At 51.5% G+C, this 17,410-nt stretch overlaps 1 protein-coding gene across 9 annotated transcripts in view; it reads left to right on the top strand.

Annotated features, from left to right (window-relative positions):
• NLRC5 (NLR family CARD domain containing 5) overlaps positions 1-17,410 on the top strand; it is a 79,811-nt gene that overhangs the window by 28,523 nt on the left and 33,878 nt on the right. For 7 of the 9 annotated variants that reach the window (XM_038530986.1, XM_038530990.1, XM_038530989.1 and 4 more), the window contains 14 exons: positions 927-2,598; positions 3,680-3,763; positions 3,910-3,993; positions 5,375-5,458; positions 5,581-5,670; positions 6,345-6,404; positions 7,863-7,928; positions 8,405-8,488; positions 10,529-10,612; positions 11,558-11,647; positions 13,688-13,756; positions 14,308-14,376; positions 15,551-15,634; positions 16,054-16,137. In XM_038530986.1, the coding sequence (XP_038386914.1) occupies positions 927-2,598; positions 3,680-3,763; positions 3,910-3,993; positions 5,375-5,458; positions 5,581-5,670; positions 6,345-6,404; positions 7,863-7,928; positions 8,405-8,488; positions 10,529-10,612; positions 11,558-11,647; positions 13,688-13,756; positions 14,308-14,376; positions 15,551-15,634; positions 16,054-16,137 (2,704 nt within the window). The remainder of the gene's footprint in view (positions 1-926; positions 2,599-3,679; positions 3,764-3,909; positions 3,994-5,374; positions 5,459-5,580; positions 5,671-6,344; positions 6,405-7,862; positions 7,929-8,404; positions 8,489-10,528; positions 10,613-11,557; positions 11,648-13,687; positions 13,757-14,307; positions 14,377-15,550; positions 15,635-16,053; positions 16,138-17,410) is intronic. The other 2 variants (XM_038530994.1, XM_038530992.1) reach the window with 1 other exon arrangement.

Raw genomic sequence — 17,410 nt, 5'->3', positions numbered from 1 at the left:
ATGCCTGCAGGACTGAGAACCTGAAGGAGGTGATCAATATGACCTCAGACCTGGGCCCTCATTGACTGGGTTAGAGATGGGCAGGATACCAAGGAGAACCCTGCTCACCACAAGGCATGGGGGCTGCTGAGGGCTGCAGGCCAGAGGGAGTCAAAAAGATAGAACTTCTCTCATTCCCTACCAGTTGTCCCCAGCATCCCCTGACAGAAGCCCTGGTTCTTCCCCTGGACCACCCAAGTGATCCCAGCAATTAAAAAGTCAATGCCTGGGGTAGCCCAGGTGGCTCAGTGGTTTAGCGCCACCTTCAGCCTGGGGCCTGATCCTGGAGTCCCGGGATTGAGTCCCACGTCAGTCTCCCTGCATGGAGCCTGCTTCTCCCTCTGCCTGTGTCTCTGCCTCTCTCTCTCTCTCTCTCTCTCTCTCTCTCTGTCCCTCATGAGTAAATAAATAAAATCTTAAAAAAGAAAAAAAAAAGTCAATACCTGGCACCATAAGGGCCCAGCTCTGGTTATGACTGGTCAGTGCCTAGGCCTACAGGTTGTTAGCACTCACCCCTGGGCGCTGCAAACCTGAAATATTGGACAGGCAAACAGGCTACTCAGATACACAGTAAGAGTTTGTTCTAGGATGTTGCAAAGGAAGCACCCCACTTCCCCTCCGCAGCCATCCATCTCACCGACAACTTTATACCACCTATATTGTTGCAAAACAAACAGAGCCATAATCTACACTCCCCTAGCCAGACTTCCCCCATTTCAATGGCCCCTAAGAATCTGGTTGGCGCAAGAGTCCCTGTGTGCTCTTGCCAGTCCCCACCACCCCTTACACACACGGCTGAGGCCACAAGCTCCCAACAACCAATCCTGGGGTGAGGGGACCTGGGAGTGGGAGCCCTCCGCCCTCATGCCTCTCCCTGCCCCCTGCAGAGTTGGCCAGGAGGTACCTGAAGTTGCTGAGGACTTCTGCCCAGCAGCGCTACAGCAGGATTCCCGGGCCGGGGCAACCCCTTGCCTTCCACCAGGCCTACATCCCCCCAATCCTGCAGTGGAGCCGGACCACGGCCCCCTTCAGTGCTCAGGACGGGGCTGTAGTGGGGGACCCCAAGGCAGAAGATGACACGGACGTGAGCATCCGGGACCTCTTCAGCACCAGGGCCGACAAGGGCCCGAGGGTGACGGTGCTCCTGGGGAAGGCAGGCATGGGCAAGACCACGCTGGCCCACCGGCTCTGCCAGAGGTGGGCTGCTGGCCAGCTTGACCGCTTCCAGGCTCTGTTCCTGTTTGAATTCCGTCAGCTCAATCTGATCACCAGTTCCGTGACGCTGCCCCAGCTGCTGTTTGACCTGTACCTGAGCCCCGAGGCGGGCCCCGACTCGGTCTTCCAGTACCTGGAGGAGCATGCTGGAGGAGTCCTGCTGATCTTTGATGGGCTGGACCAGGCCCTCCACTCGCATTCCAGCACGGAGCCTGAAGGCCCCGAGGCCCCAAGTCCGGCCCTTGCCCTCTTCTCCGGGCTCTGCCGGGGGACCATCCTGCCTGGCTGCTGGGTTTTGGCCACCTCCCGTCCAGGGAAGCTGCCCGACTGCCTGCCCACAGAGGCAGCCACGGTCCACATGTGGGGCTTTGACAGGCCACGGGTGGAGGAGTATGTGGGCCGCTTCTTCAGTGACCAAGAGTGGCAGGAAGCAGCCCTAGCAGAGCTGCGAGAAAACAGGCATCTCCAGAGCATGTGTGCGGTGCCTGCACTGTGCCAAGTCACCTGCCTCTGCCTCCACCATCTGCTCCCAGGCAACTCTCCAGGCCAGTCTGCAGCCCTCCTGCCCACCGTGACTCAGAACTATGTACAGATGGTGTCCACTCTCAGCCCCCGTGGGTACCTGCCTCCCGAGTCTCTGCTGGGCCTCAGTGAGATGGCTCTGAGGGGCCTGGAGACTGGGAAGGTTATCTTCTCTGTAGGCGACATCTCTCCACCCATGGTGGCTTTTGGGGCAGCCCTCGGCTTGTTGACCTCCTTCTGCATCTGCACAGGCCCTGGGCACCAGGGTATAGGCTATGCCTTCACCCACCTCAGCCTACAAGAGTTTTTTGCCGCCTTGTACCTGATGGCCAGCCCCAAGGTGGACAAAAATGTACTTGCCCGCCATGTCACCCTCAATTCTCGCTGGGTGCTACGGACCAAAGCTAGACTAGGCCTCTTAGACCACCTCCCCACCTTCCTGGCAGGGCTGGCATCCTGTGCCTGCCGACCCTTCCTTAGCCATGTGGCCCAGCAGGATGAGATGTGGGTGAGTGACAAGCAGGCTGCAGTGATGCTGGCTTTGAGGAAGTTGGCCATTCGCAGGCTCACAGGACCCAAGGTTGTAGCACTCTGTCACTGTGTGGGTGAGACCCAGGAGCCTGAGCTGGCCAGCCTCATGGCCCAAAGTCTCCCCAGTCACCTGTCCTTCCACAATTTCCCACTGACCTATACGGACCTGTCTGCCCTGACCAACATCTTGAGGCACAGGAATGCCTCCATCCACCTGGATTTTGAGGGCTGCCCCCTGGAGCCCCACTGCCCCGAGGCCCTGGCAGGCTGTAAGCAGATAGAGAATCTCAGGTGAGAATAGGGTCAGGGAAGAACTGGGGAGGATCTGGGAGGGAAGTGGGCTTTGGAAGAGTGGAGTCAGTCAGACCCTTGCTGAGGGAGGCTGGGTGAGAATCTTGGACATCAGAGCAAACAGTTGGAACTGCCCCCAGCCTGAGACCCAGTTGGGAAGCTCCATGCCTCCCAAGACCTTAGGATCTAGTTGGCTCTCAACTGGACTTTATTATTGTGGTTGCTGGGCCTTTCAAGTCTCCTTCTCCCTCTCAGCCATGGGACGGAGCCTCTGACATTGGAAGTGGTTTGACTTTGGGCAGGTTACTTCTCAGCCTGAGTTTCTTCATCCCGAAAATGAATCAGTAATAATACTGATGGCATGAGCTTATTGTGAGAACCAAATAAGAGAATGCAGGGAAAACCCTCTGTAGCAAGTGCCTGGCACACAGTGATGGCTCAGTATGTGTAGTAGTAGCTAGAGAAAAGGTGAGGCTCAGTAACAGAGAACACCCTTGCAAATACAGTGGATTAAATAATGTTGAATTTTGTTTCACTGTCATGAAGCACTCAGAAGTAAGTGGTCCGGGTCTCTGAGATGGCTCAGCTTCATGTGGTCATTCAGGGACCCAGGTCCCTTCCACTGGTGCTCCATCATCTCCTTCGGCATTTGGATCTGCATGGTCAAAGCTGGGTCATGGGCATATCCATGCTCTGCTTGAAGGGAAGGGAAGGGGAGCGTGCATTAGACTCACCCAATGTATTAAAGCCCACACAACCATGGAGATAGGGCACATCCCTTCCGCTCACATTCCAGTGGTGAGAAGGTAGCTGTGTAGCCACTCTGAGCTGCAAGGGAGGCTGAAAGTGCCATCTGTGACTGGGAAACTGTGTTCCCAGTTAGAGCTCTATCAGTGGAAAATGGGTTTCAATGGACATTTACAGTCTCTGCCATAATATGGATTTGTTAGTACTATAAATGACAGCTACCACTGCTGTTAACATAACTATTCAGTTCCATCTGTCAGAGGAAGGGGTGGGTGGTGGCTTTTAAGCCCTGCTCAGCATTGAACCTCTGCTACCTTGCCTCTTCCTGTGGCAGCTTTAAGAGCAGGAAATGTGGGGATGCCTTTGCAGAAGCCCTCTCCAAGAGCCTGCCAACAATGGAGAGCCTGAAGAAGCTCGGGTGAGCCAGGGCTTGGATCTAAGAGGGATCCTCAACCAGGAACGCCGAGAATTCTCCCCTTTCCCTTTGACCCTGCACAGGGCAGATTCCTGCCCTTACCTCCTTTCCCACCCCTGTTTTTCCCACCCTCTTTGCTTACCCTGCAGGTTAGCAGGATGTAAGATCACTGCCCGAGGCATCAGCCACCTGATGCAGGCTTTGCGCCTCTGTCCACAGCTGGAAGAGATCAGGTGAGTGATCTCCAGGAAGACCTGCTGGTTAGGGGAACAAGTCACTTCCCAGGTCCCTGGGACCCCCACCCCGACCCAGAGCCTATAATGAGTTCTACATATTCTATTGAATCTGACAAGTTATTTTTCAGTCAGACCCAGAGAGGGGAGGCATTGGTCCAAGAACTGCGTGGGGCTGGATCTAAATACCAGGCTTACAAAGACCCTAGCACTGCTTCCTTCATCTAATATTTTGGGCCGTCTTGAAAGACCTTGAGTTTTGAGGGACCCTCCCCTCTTTCTGTGACCCTGAGAGAAGGGATGACAGTGTAGGCAGGTGTCAGCCATGATGTGTACACATACATACATGAAACACACACATTCCTTCATATTCATGCATGTATGTGTACACACTTGCACTCACCCCTCACTTGAACATATGCTCCCCTCATATGCACATTCGTAGGTGTGTGCGCATGCTTGCACACTTAGATCCACATACACATTTAGATGCAAGTACATACGAACTAAGCACATGTGCACAAATATACTCCTGCTGGTGTTTGTAATGAGTAGCCAGTAGGAGGGGTGGGGCCAAGGAGCCTTCTCCACAGCTTATTGGCAGAACCACCACTAGCTTATATGGCATCTTTATGAGATTTAGAAAAAAGCACTCTGTCCAGAGAGATGCAGCCTGGCACTAGGTCATCCCGCTTGTTGAGTGGAGTGTTAGTTGGACCACAGCTCCTATTTTCTTCAGCTGGGTGCCTTTCTGTGGGATCATCGGGTGATAGGAGAAAAGACTATGTCACTCTCAATAATCGGGGTGGGGGAGTGTCAACAAATTCATACTTCCAAACCTTTGCACTAGCCAGAGAAATCATGCACAAAGGTATCCTCACCCTTCTTCTGTCCCTCCAGCTAGGAACTCAGACAAGGCTGGGTTGTGGACCCCATTTGACAGATGGGGTATGTGAGGTCAGAAAGAATGTGCTTAGCCTGGGTTTCTGGGTGAGTCGAGGCCAGAGCTGGGGCTGGAAGCAGCATCTCCTATATCCCAGTCTAGAATCTGGGAGCCAAGAGACTGTGATAACTCCAGCCTCAGGCACATCCCAAACATAACCCTGAGAGCAGTGTGTTGGATGTCCTCATTCTACTTCATGAGGCCTTCACACCCCATCCTATGGATCTCTTGGGCCACTAGGCAGGAACTCCCCATTGGAGCTGAATAGGTACAGAAGTGAGGCCAACAGAAGGCCTCTCCTCCTAGCTGGGCCTATTAGATACTGTGGAGCAAGTCACCAACACATTGTAGGCCTATGAGTTGTGTCTACTCCATGAGGGCTGCTGTGTCACCTGCCAACTGGGGCTCCCAAGGGACTGGGCCTTGATCTCTCTGCAGCTTCCAGGACAACCAGCTGAAGGATAGGGCCGTGCTGAATATCGTGGAAGTACTTCCTTCTTTGCCACGGCTCCAGAAGCTTGAGTAAGCAAGTTTTCCACCCCCAAACCCCTGCCTGGATCTCCCTTCTTCCTTGAGGAGCAAAGAAAGTCTGGTGCCCATGGGATATAGGATTCAATCCTAATATCCTTGCCACAATCTTGCAGCCTGAGCCGCAGCAATGTCTCCGTGTCAACCTTACTCTGCTTGACAAAGGTGGCGGTCACATGCCCTACTGTCAAGATGCTACAGGTCAGGTGAGCAGAAGGAGTGGAATATGGGCCTTCAGAGGCTTGAGAAAAGGGAAGAGGAAAGTAGGGGGTAGAAAATGGAGCACCTTGTCTGCAGTAGCTACGTATGTGTGCCTGAATTTGCTTTATTCACATCGGTATCTCCAGAGCCTATCTCGGGCCTGGCACTTGGTACTCGTGAATGAGTAGAATGAAGTTATATATACTCATTATGTAGTGAATGAATAGACTGGATGGATGGATGGATAGATGGGCAGATGGTTGAAGGAATGAGTCAACTGCATCTGGAAGCGCAGGCTTAGTCCAAGGAAGAATTGGCGCGTGTCGCTCTCCATGGTGCTGAACTGAGGTTACCTGTTTGGATGATTGAGCAGTTTAAGTGCCATGCCTCTTAGTCCTACAATACTGTAACTCTCACAAAAAACTCTTTACTTTCCTAATTTTTAAAAGTCTTTCCTGTAAACATTGTTTTCTTGAATTTTAAAATTCAAGATGTATCGAGCAATGACATAGTCATAATTTTATATGTCTGATTTGGGGCATTTCTGTCAGTTGTTTCTCTGTAAGTTACAAAATCAGCTTTCTTTGGCTGTTTGGGCAGCAAGGGGGGGATGCAGGCAGCAGGTGATGTGCTGGTTTCTAGTCTACCGGTTTCACAGCTCAGTGTCTGACTCTTGCAGGGAGACGGACCTCATCTTTCTTCTTTCCCCGCCCACAGAGACTGCTGCAGAGCTTGGAGCGTAAGAACCTAGGGAGGGGGTGGACCTGGGCCCATTCTGAGGGGCAGTCTGAACTCAAGAAGTGGCAGGGTAAGGTGGCCAAGAGAGGCTGTGAAGAGTTGGAATGTAGGGATTCTTCTTGCTATGGCTGAGCTGAGAAATTATCTACTTCTCAGAGTTGGCAAAGGACGTTAGCTTCATATCTGGACCACATCTGGCCTTTGTGATGAGAGAGCATCTCCAGAAGTCTCAAACCAAGTCAGGCCCTTAGGGAAGGCATGAATATAGTGTTAGACTGGTGTTAGTAAGTGGAGAAAGCTTCAGAAAAGTTTTCCATCTAAAAAAAAAAGAGAAGGCAATGATAATACCCACATCTTAGAGTTACTCTGAGGATTAAATGAATTAATACACTGAAAGTGCTTAATACACTGCTGACATCCAGGTGGCACTCAGATGCTGGCTACTCCAGCTATGCACAGATTCCAGCTTGGCTAGTCCTGCCTGGGCAAAAAAAGGGGAGCAGCCTTTCCATGAAAGAACATTCCATCTGGACGTCCTCACACCTCTCCCTGGCTGAGACTCATAGACAGATGATGTTGTATGTCTGTGGAGAATCCTTTCCCTGCTCTAGGCTTCAGTTTCCTCACCCATACGATGATCTAGTAGGACCCCCTCCAGCTGTATAGAGCTATGATGCTCTATATGGTAGCCACCAGCCACAGATGACTATACTGTATACTAATTAAAATTAAGTAAATGTATATTAATTAAAATTAAGTAAAATTAACATTTATCAGTCACATTAGCTGCATTTCAGTACTTAATGGCTATGGGGGACTAGTGTCTCCCACGGTGGATGGCATAGATATAAACATTCTTATCATTGCAGAAAGTTCTGTTTGATAGCAGCAATCTAGAGGTTGGCGAAAACCTAGCTAATAACATTCCAGCTTCTCTGCAGCCCCTGACCCTCCCCTGGCCTAGTGGGAGACAGCCTGGAGGTGCCATGACTCCCACAGCCTGGACCCATACACAGTCCATGCTCCCAGCCTTCTGAACCATAGGTGGCACATATGCAAGTGGAGAGCTTCACGTCATAGAAATAGCAGCTTCTTTTTATTTATCTTCAATCTTGTGCCTATGCTGGGTGCTTGACCCATACATTGTCTCATTCAATCCTTCAACTACCCTGTGTTAGATATTGTCATCCTGTTTTGGAAAAGAGACAATGGGAGCTCAGATAGGTGAAGTGACTTGCCCAAGGCCACACAGCTATACATGACGAGTCAGAATTTGAATAAAGCCTATTTGCCCTCAAACCTTTCGCTCTTGCTGTTTTGGGGAATAGCACATTTAGCACCTCCAAAAAACCATCTTTGTTATTCATTCACTGTGGGTCTTTGGCCCCTAGAACCCAAGGTAAGGCCCATCAGGCCCTGGGCTCTAAGACAAGGCCAATGTTGGATTTGTTCTTGCCAGAGCACCAGATCTACAGGGAAATGCCATCCAGAGGAAAGAGGCTCAGAGCAGAAGCCTGGCACTCAGGTACCTCTGTGGGATCCATTGCATTAAGGGGAGGGATGTGATATGAGGGAAGGGTGCCTTCCCAGGAGAGGTACCACAGGGGCAAGGAGAATAAAAGGAAAAACAGGCATGGAGCAGAGACAGGACATGAATAACCCATCCTGGCATCTGTCTTAACAACAACAATGACCACCATAATTTAATGGGCTCTTGCTACATACTAGGCACTGTAGTATCTTATGTCTATTACTTCATTGCAATTCTTTTGAAAATCCTGCCAAGTACACAGTATTATTCCCATTTGATAGAGGAAGAAACTGAGGTTCAAGGGCCTTGTCTATGACTGTACATCTGCTGAGAGGCAGGGCCAGGGTGAGACCCCAGGTCTCCTGCCTCCTGATTCCCCCGGCTCCCACACCTGGCAGAGGCCCTTGGGGCTGGAGGAGGTGTGGTGTGGCTTCTTGCCCTGAGCCCCTCTGCCTCCACTTTCACTCCAGGCTCCTGCAGTGCCAGCTCGGAATTCATGATGTGCAGGAGCTCATTGCCCAGCTCCGGGAAGGTCCCCGCCTGGAGGAAGTAAAGTGAGTGTCATGGGAAGTGCTGGAGTGGGAAATGGGTCGGGGGCAGGGCAGCATCTGAAGGGCATCCACTGGGGCGGGGGCAGGGAGGGGGTCGGGGGAAGGGTGGTGTCAGGAAGGGCATGCTACCTTATTAAGAATTTGAGGAAGGGATGCCTGGGCGGCTCAGTGGTTGAGCATCTGCCTTCTGCTCAGGTCATGATCCCAGGGTCCTGGGATCAAGTCCCACATCGGGCTCCCCACGGGGAGCCTGCTTCTCCCTCTGCCTATGTTTCTGATGTTTCTGCCACCCCCTTTGTGTCTCTCTGAATAAATAAATAAAACCTTAAAAAAAAAAAAAGAATTTGAGGCATTCAGACCATCATGACAGCTCCCACTATTCAGCACTTGCCCTGGATTAGGCATTTTTACATATATACTCTCATGTAATCTTCCCACCCTGTGATGTAATATTACTATGCAAGCTCTTTAGAGGAGGGAATTAAGTTACACAGAGGTAAGTTTGCTCAAGGTCACACAGGTAGGATGAGTCCACGCCAGGATTCCAGCTCAGACAGTTTGACTCCCAGTGGCCTCACCCCTGTAACCAGTGTTATTGAGACCTGCAGAGCAAAAATCTCATCACACCTGTCTTCCAAACCACAGCCCTCAGGGTCCCCTCCCTCTATCTTCCTCCCAGAGTAGAATGAGACTGCCTTTTCTTTTTGGGCTGGAGAGATTCCATTAATGCCCAACTCCTGTGAGAGTAGGGCTTGGCTATTGGTAGAGGTCCTGTCATGTCATCAGGAGGGGAATCCCTGTAAGGACCATCCCCAGAAATCAAATGAGAGTGAGGGTGGAGTGATGGAATGCCATAATGTGTTCTGAGGTGAGTGGCCCCACCCTAGGGAAAGATAAAGATGAATGTGTGAGGGCCCTGGTGACCAAAGCTTGAACCTTGACATTGTCCCACTGGGAGAACCAAGACAGGATTAGAAGGTGTTTTTACAAAACATATGCTTCCATCCACCTGGCCATCACTGAGCCACACACACGCACACACACACACCGCCACCTGCTGCTGGCGCTCTCATCCCCCATCAGCCGCCTGGCTACACAGGCCAGACATCTCTCGGCAACCTTACCCTCTTCCTATAGCCAGCCCATCCCAAGTCTGCCTATCCCTTACATATCTCTCAACACCACCTTCTTTTCACCCACTGCCCCAGTCCAAACCACTCTCGTTCCTCACCTGGATGACCCCATCAGCCTCCTCATAGGGTTTCCTGCTTCCATGCTGGCCACTTCCAGCTGGCAGAGAGTGAACTGCGTTTCACTGCTGCCTGACCCCTTTAATCCTTCCCACGGCTCATGATGAAGCCCAAATCCTAAAATCCTGTGTAATCCAAAATGCTGCCTCCAACCCACCAAGCCCCACCTGACCCTGTCCTGTCACTGAAATCTTTGATCCTGACACACTGTCTCCCTTTCAGCTCCTCCAGTGTGCTATGCCACAGGACCTTTGAATGAGTTGTTCCCAGTACCAGGAACACCCCTCCCCCATCTCTCTCCCACCACTTACCTATTGAGCTCCTAGTTTTTCAAACAGGTAATTCAAACATCAGGGAAACCTTCCCTGATCCCCATGGTAGATCTGATGCCCCTCTAATCATGGAGTTTATCACAAAAAGCAGTTATGGAGGTTGAAGCATAAAGGAGCAGCTTAGGGTAGAGCCTTGAAATCCAACGGACTAGGTTCAAATCCCAGGTCCACCTTTCAGGAGATGTTTTAACTGCTCTGTACCTCAGTTTGCTCATCAGTAAGATAAGGATAATAATATCATCTGCCCCATAGGGTTCTTTATGAGGATTAAATAGCTGGTAATGGTAGAAACAGCTGGGACAGTGCTGGACACATCGTATACAGCCTTGCAGCACCATCGTTATTAGGGCTCATTTACTGGAGCATTCCTTTGGCTAAAGTCAAGGAGGGACTCTGTGGGTGCAGAGGCTGAGGGGTGACCCCACCCTGGCAGCACAGGACATCAGGCCCCTCTGTCTCAGCCTTTCAGGAAACCAGCTGGATGATGAAGGCTGTCGACTGATGGCAGAAGCTGCATCCCAGCTGCACATCACCAGGAATCTAGAGTGAGTTGCCCGTGTCACCATTGGGTGACAGGGGGGAGCCCTGGAGAGCCCCAGCTGGGCCTGCCACCCCACTCTTCATGCCCCCACTCACCAGAAAGAGTGCTGCTCCAGTAGGCTCCATGCCTACTTTCTCCCTACAACAGCAACGTTGGAGTGGTTTGAGCATGACTTACTTTGCCTCTGTCATGAGCCACTGCCTTACTTAGTTCCAGTTACTGAAACCACTTGCATTTGTAAACCGTGTCCCTTGCGCTACGATGGCTTCTGTTCCTTGTGACAGCCCTGGGGTGGGGTGGGGTGTTGCCGTGGGTGTTGCATTAGGTCTTGGGTGGATGGGTTTTGGGGTGTTGGAGTAGGAAGAGGCTTGTTAGGGTGTGGGTACCATGCTGAGGTAAAGGGGTGGGTTGTTGAGGTGGTGGGATGGAAAGATAGGGTAGTAGGCTGTTGGATGTGCTGTGGGGTTACATGGTATTGGGTGCGGTGGTGTTTGGATGGGATGTGTTGAGGTCTAAGCATCAAGAATGGATTGGATGGCATAATGTTGAGGTTGAGCAACAGACCTCTGGGGCCTTGCCTTTGGCATTCAATCCTAACTCTTGTCAGTTATTAGCTTTAACATAATGTCTCTGGGCCTCAGTATCTCCATTTGTAAAATGGGATTAAAATGGTGGTTATTTTACAGACCAGGAAACAGGCTCAGAGAGGTGGAAACAGTGAGTCAGTTCTTCTCACTCAAGCTGTAGAACCTTATTCCCTGGGCAGCAGAGTCATGAGCTCTTGGCTCAACCACATGGGCCAGAATCCTTTGAGCTTCTGCTTAAGGGCCCAGGACATCCCAGGAGTGACAGCCAGCAAGCTACTGTGCCAGGAGGAGGGGACTGGAGCTGTCTCAGGCTGGGGACTTCAGCTGCCTGCTGACTGCCACCCCCTCCCTCTTCTCCACAGCCTCAGCAACAACGGGCTATCTGTGGACAGGGTACACTGTATGCTGAGTGCGGTGAACACATGCCAGAACTTGGCAGAGCTTCATATCAGGTAGGACCCCCCCAGTGGGCCACTGTAACCCACTGCTACCTCCAGCCTGGAGCTCTGGGGCTCTCCCATCATTCTCTGAAAGACCTTAGAATTCCTTCTGGGCCCAGGCCTTTGGGAACTGGAGAAGATGCTGCTGAGGCCCTGCCCAAATCCTCTTTTCCCAGGTGCTATGGGTGTTGGCTACCCACCCTTTATACCTTCTCCAGGAAACTACCCCGAGTGAGCTGATAGGATGCCTGGGTGGTTACCCTCCCAATTCCCCCAACCAGGGGTGGCCAATGACAGAGGTAGAGGTATCACTCTCCAGCCTCCTTGCCTTAAGTGGGACAAACTTTTGGTGCCATTCACACTCCAGAGTTCCCTGTAGGATCAGGCCAAGGACCTGTTCTTCTCTTCTTCCCATGGTCCCCTACTGTTTTTTCCTGAGAGCAGGCCTTCAGTATATCACATACACAAGTGATCAGTGACACTTGAACCTCTGCCCCATTCAGAGGCTCAGGCTCTGCCTCTAGGGAACCTGACCCAAGACAGGGCCCAACCTTGTTTCTGTAAGTCTCAGTATTCAGTCTGGGGATCTGAAGACAGATGCTAATTAATGTCAACACAATCCCCACCCCGAGGGGCTCTTAACTGGGGAGGGTGGTCCCTGCTTTAAACACCCCTCAAAGGAAGAGAGAGACACTGAATAACCCAGAAGAGAGATTAGGGAGCCTTTGTTTACTGTATATAATGATCCAATAAAGGATCCTTAGATCATTCCAAATGACATGCCATTCATTTCTAGGAATTTACACTAAAGAAATCAGCCTGCTGGTGTAAACACATTTAGATGCAGGAATGTTCACCTCAGTATTGGTTATAACAAGAAAAAGTGAACTTCCCTTAAATATGCAACAGTTGAGTATTGGGTGAGTAAACTAAGTTACTTTCAGAGAGAAAAACTCAGTGAAAAATGATGATATAGGTACAATTTTAGTATAGAGGGATGGCTGTGATATAGTAAATAAACATACAAATTTTAATTCACCATTTTTATAATAAAGCTTTTCAAACACGCTCAAAAGGTAGGGAGAATGGTGTGGTAAACACCCCAGTTCCCACCAATAATTTTTCAACATTTTGTCACCCTTGTTTCACCTATCCCTTGAAAAACTAATTTTTCAATGAGAATCTGTCCTTTAATCCCATTTTTTAAGAAAATTAAAAAAGAACATTAATTGCATTTTAAAAACAAAAGACTTGAAAAACCCACTCCCAAATGTTATCAGCAGTTACTGACAGGTGGAAGAGGTGGTGGGTGATTTTTCTTTATTTTCTTCTTACTTTACTCTAAGTTCTCCACATGGAAGAAATATGACCTCTGCAATGAGAAATGTGTATTTAGGGGCACCTGGGTGGCTCAGTGGGTTAAGCATCTGCCTTCTGCTCAGGGTCCTGAGATGGAGCCCCCAGTAGGACACCCTGCTCAGCAGGAAGTCTGCTTCTCCCTCTGCCCCTCCTCTGCCCCTCCTCTGCTCGTGCTTTCTCTCTCTCTCACACTCTCTCTCTCTGTCAAATAAATAATCTATCTTTTTAAACAATCTTTTTTTTAAAAAAAAAAAAAAAGGAATGTGTATTTTACATTCAGTTTACACAGGTGAGGTTAGGGATGCTCCTGCTCTAAGTTACAGCCTCGTGTGGGCTGTCAGGACCTGTCCCGGACCTGGCAAGGACCTCGCTGTGCTGGGATGAGTGCCCTCAGCTGGGGATGCCCTGGGTGAGCACAGAACAGAGGGAGGAGGGTCTCAGCTGGAGGCAGACATAAAGCAGAACTGAAGTTTTCTTTCAAAGACTTGACAGGAAACTAAAGTTGATAAGTTTGCAAAATCTCTGTGGTAGAAGGTTTTCAGATGCCCAGAAGCACAGGAAGCACAGGAAGTCATAGCAAAGTCAGAAGTGGCTGCAGCTCGAGGCAGAGGATGACTCCAGGCGAGGTTAGAAAATGACACAGGGACCCCCATAAGCCTCTTGTCTCCTTCTTCTTCTCTTTTCTCTCTGCAGCCTGCTGCATAAAACTGTGGTCTTCACATTTGCCCCAGAGCAGGAGGAGCAGGAGGGGATCTGGAAGAGGTAGGGCGCAGCATCATCCTGGCCCCGTCATGAGCCTGGGCCAGACCCTCCGCGACCTCCCCAGCTGGACAGTATCACTCAACTCTCGGGACCTTGACAAATTCACAAAGAAGCAGGCAGACAACAGGCTTGGCAGGGAATGCAGCCTGGAGGGCGAGTGTCAGAGGACAGACTGCCTCCCCATTTCCTCGCTAGGCAGAATGGCATCCTGGGATGGGGATGGGGTAGCCAGAGAGCCACGCATAAATTTGTGTCCTTTGGCATAAATCTCAAGGATCTGTGGATCGCTTGGCCTGTAGTTCTGATTTGGGTTAGACCCTTCTGGCTCCCTTTGGCATGCACTGTCCTGAAGCGATTCACATACATTGTCCCGGTGAGAGGCTACGTGATTGGTCCCAGGTCACACAGCCAGGAAGCCAAGGGACACAAGTGGAACCACAGTCTGGCCATCTCCAGGCCTTGTGCGGAGACTGAACAGTAGGAGGTGAGGCTGAGGGTGGACTTAGTGGCTGAGGAGTTTGCTCAGCCTGGCCTGGTGTGTGTCCCTCCAGGACTGCGCTTCGGGACAGCCTCACGCACCAGGTGCCCTTTGAGCTGCCCCTGCGCTCCACGAGGATCAGGTACGGTGATGGCCTACAGGCCCTGGTGGCTCCCCCCTCTTCCCTTCTGCTCAAAGCCTACCCCCAGGTGCTCCCTGGAGGACACGGCCTGCTCTATTCAGGAGTGTGGCATGGCTTCCCTGCCTCCCTCCTCCCCTGTTCAGCCTGCAGCAGATGGGGCTCACAGGGCAGCCCCCTCAGTGACCTTCCCCACCTGAGGGGCCCCCACTCCTCACAACTCACCTGACCTCCAGCAGCTGACAGGCTGTGGGGACTCTGGATAGGGAGAATGGGGACATGTGGCCCCTTCTTTCCTCATCCTGGAGCTTAGCTCAGCCCTCACAGGGCACCCATCCATATTCTTCTGGCTTTCTCTTTTATTCTGTGTCCGTCTGAATCTCCCTGTCTGTCTCTATCTTGTTTCTCTCATATTTTCTGTTTCTTGGTTTTTGCTACCCTTTGTTATTGTCTATTTGTCCTCCTCAGGCACTGTGTGTATGTGCACATGCATGTGTTTGTGTGTGTGCATAGGTGAGTGTGCATGTGTCTGTGTGTGTGTATAGGTGCACATGCATGCCTGTGCGTGTGTGTACACCCCTGCAAGTGCATGTGTATGTTTATGTATGTGTGTGTGCATAGGTATGTGTGCATAGGTGTGCACAGATGCCTTTGTGTGTGCACACCCCTGCAAGTGCATGTGTGTGTAGGTGCACGTGCATGCATGCATGTGTATGTGCATAGGGGTGTGTGTGCATGTTTGTACATAGGTGCATGTGCATGCAAGCATATGTGTAAGCGTGCATGCATGCCTGTGTGTGAATGCCCTGCAAGTGCGTTTGTGTGTAGGTATATGTGCACATATGCATGTATGTGTGTGTGCATAGCTGTGTTCGTGCATGTGTGTGTAGGTGTGTGTGTATGCCTGCATATGCACGTGTGTCTCTGCATCTGTCTCTTCTGTGTCTCATCTCCATGTCTCTCCATCTCTGTCTCCTTGCCTCCCTGTGTCTCTATCTCTGGCTCTTGACTACCTGTGTGGGAGGTCTTATGTGTGTGTTGTGTGCTGGTGCTCGCAGTCTCTGTCTGGGTGAAAGACACATTCCTGTCCCTCTTCTGCAAGACTGTCTGCCTGTGTGCCTGGGGGTGGTGGCCACTCTTACCTCTGTTCTGAGGAGCTGTGTTTCCTCCTCCGCAGGCTGACACACTGTGGCTTGCAAGCCAAGCACCTAGAGCAGCTCTGCAGGGCCCTGGGAGGAAGCTGCCACCACAGTCACCTGGAGTGAGTGCTGGCTGTGGGAGGGCGGGTGGGTGGGGCCCATCAGCCAGTGGACGTTAGTGTGGGGGGGTTTCTTTTGATTTTTTGAGATTGAGGTCAGCGGTCCTTCCCTGCGCAAGCAGTCAGGAACCCCTTAGAGAGTCTGGCAAGGGGTGTGTCCCTTCCCACTAAAATGCAGGTCCCCACATATGACCCCCTCTAAAGCCTACCCCTGACTCACAAGGGTCACAAATCTCAGGATGGAAACCATGGGGGAAACACCAGCCAATCCATGTGAGATCTGCTGAGATCTGGCCTGGCAGCCCAGGGCCATGTCCCAGTTTTAGAAGAAGCTGAGTGACTGAGCCCAGGGGTGGAGAGAGAGCTCCCATGGGCCCCATCCCTGTCCTCCACTAACCTGTTGGCCCCCTTGCCCCTCCCAGCCTCTCAGGCAATGCTCTGGGGGATGAAGGCGTGGCCCAGCTGGCTCAGCTGCTCCCAGGGCTGGGTGCTCTGCAGTCCTTGAAGTGAGTAAGGCCTCTGAGGCTTGTCCTCATTGGGAGGAGGTGTGTGTGTGTGTGTGTGTGTGTGTGTGTGTGTGTGTGTAGGGGGTGTTCTCTGTCCTCTCATTCCCTCCTGGGGTTATTATAAAGACTTAAATCAGAAAATGCATGTCAATCGCCTGGTCCAGTCCCTGGCAAATGGTAAGTGCTCCAAAATAACAGTTCGCTGCTGTGAGTCTCATTAAGAGAGACTGGCCTCGGACTCAGTGGTCTAGCCCCTGACTTAAGGTTTTATTTCTTGAACCCGACTTGTGGCTCCACACAAGCTCTCTGGGAGGCCCAGGCCACGTGGGGCAGTGCAAGCCTGGGTGGGAAGTGTTAGCTAATGGCTAGTTATCCTAATGACTGGCAGCCCTTCTGGCCCTGGGTTGCAGGGAGGGGCTGTTGCCAGGGTGCAGGCTAGACAGGGAGGATGTGTACCAGATGGAACACGTGAGCAGGATGCCCAGGGCAGCTGGAGAGCAGAGTGAGGCAAGATGTTGAGTGTAGGAGGGAGGCCCAGGAAGGAGGCCAGCAACCCCAGACCTGCCTGCAACAGACCAGAGCTTCGGGATGCTAGAAGGCCCTGTGCTTTGGGCTCCTACGTATCCCTCTCTTCCTCCTGAGCTCTTCAGGGCTAACATGAGAGGAGCCCTGGAGAGAGCTCACAACTGTTAGCTTCTCTGTGTGACCCCAGGCAAGCCCAGGCAAGTTGTATCACCTCTCTGGTTCCCTGATTCCCAGTTAACAGGTGAAGTGTAGAGGGGATGGCTTTGGTTTTGGCTACAACTTTAGAATGAGTGCTGTGGCCTGAGGGCCCTTCCTGCTCAGTCTTTCTCTGGGATCTGGGAAGAAGCTGTTACTTCTGCTCCTATTCTGGGCCTGCTTGTGGGTGGGGAGGAAGGCCTCACCATTGCAGGCAAATTATATGTAGTTTGGGGGGCAAATCCCCACATGACCTTCTCAGTACTGTGACCCCCCCGCCTGTGAGATCTGAGCTCACCCACCAGTACCCATGCCAGAGGAGTGCAACATTAAATGGCAAATACAAAACACCATGACAGATTGACAGACCCGAAAGCAAGGGAAAGCTTTGTTCCTGACTTTTGAATGGGAGCCCTTGCATTTTCATTTTGCACTGGGCACTGCCCTTCTTTTATCAGGTGGGGAAACTGAGGCACAATTCCGGCCTGAAAGCCCTCCCCAGATTCATGGTAGACCCAGAGAGCCAGAATTCTAATCTCAGCTCTGTCACCAA

The sequence above is a fragment of the Canis lupus genome, chromosome 2, assembly GCF_011100685.1.
Source record: "Canis lupus familiaris isolate Mischka breed German Shepherd chromosome 2, alternate assembly UU_Cfam_GSD_1.0, whole genome shotgun sequence".
NCBI lineage: Eukaryota > Metazoa > Chordata > Mammalia > Carnivora > Canidae > Canis > Canis lupus.
The sequence above is the reverse complement of the archived record's forward strand: the minus strand, read 5'-3'. Positions and strand labels throughout refer to the sequence as shown.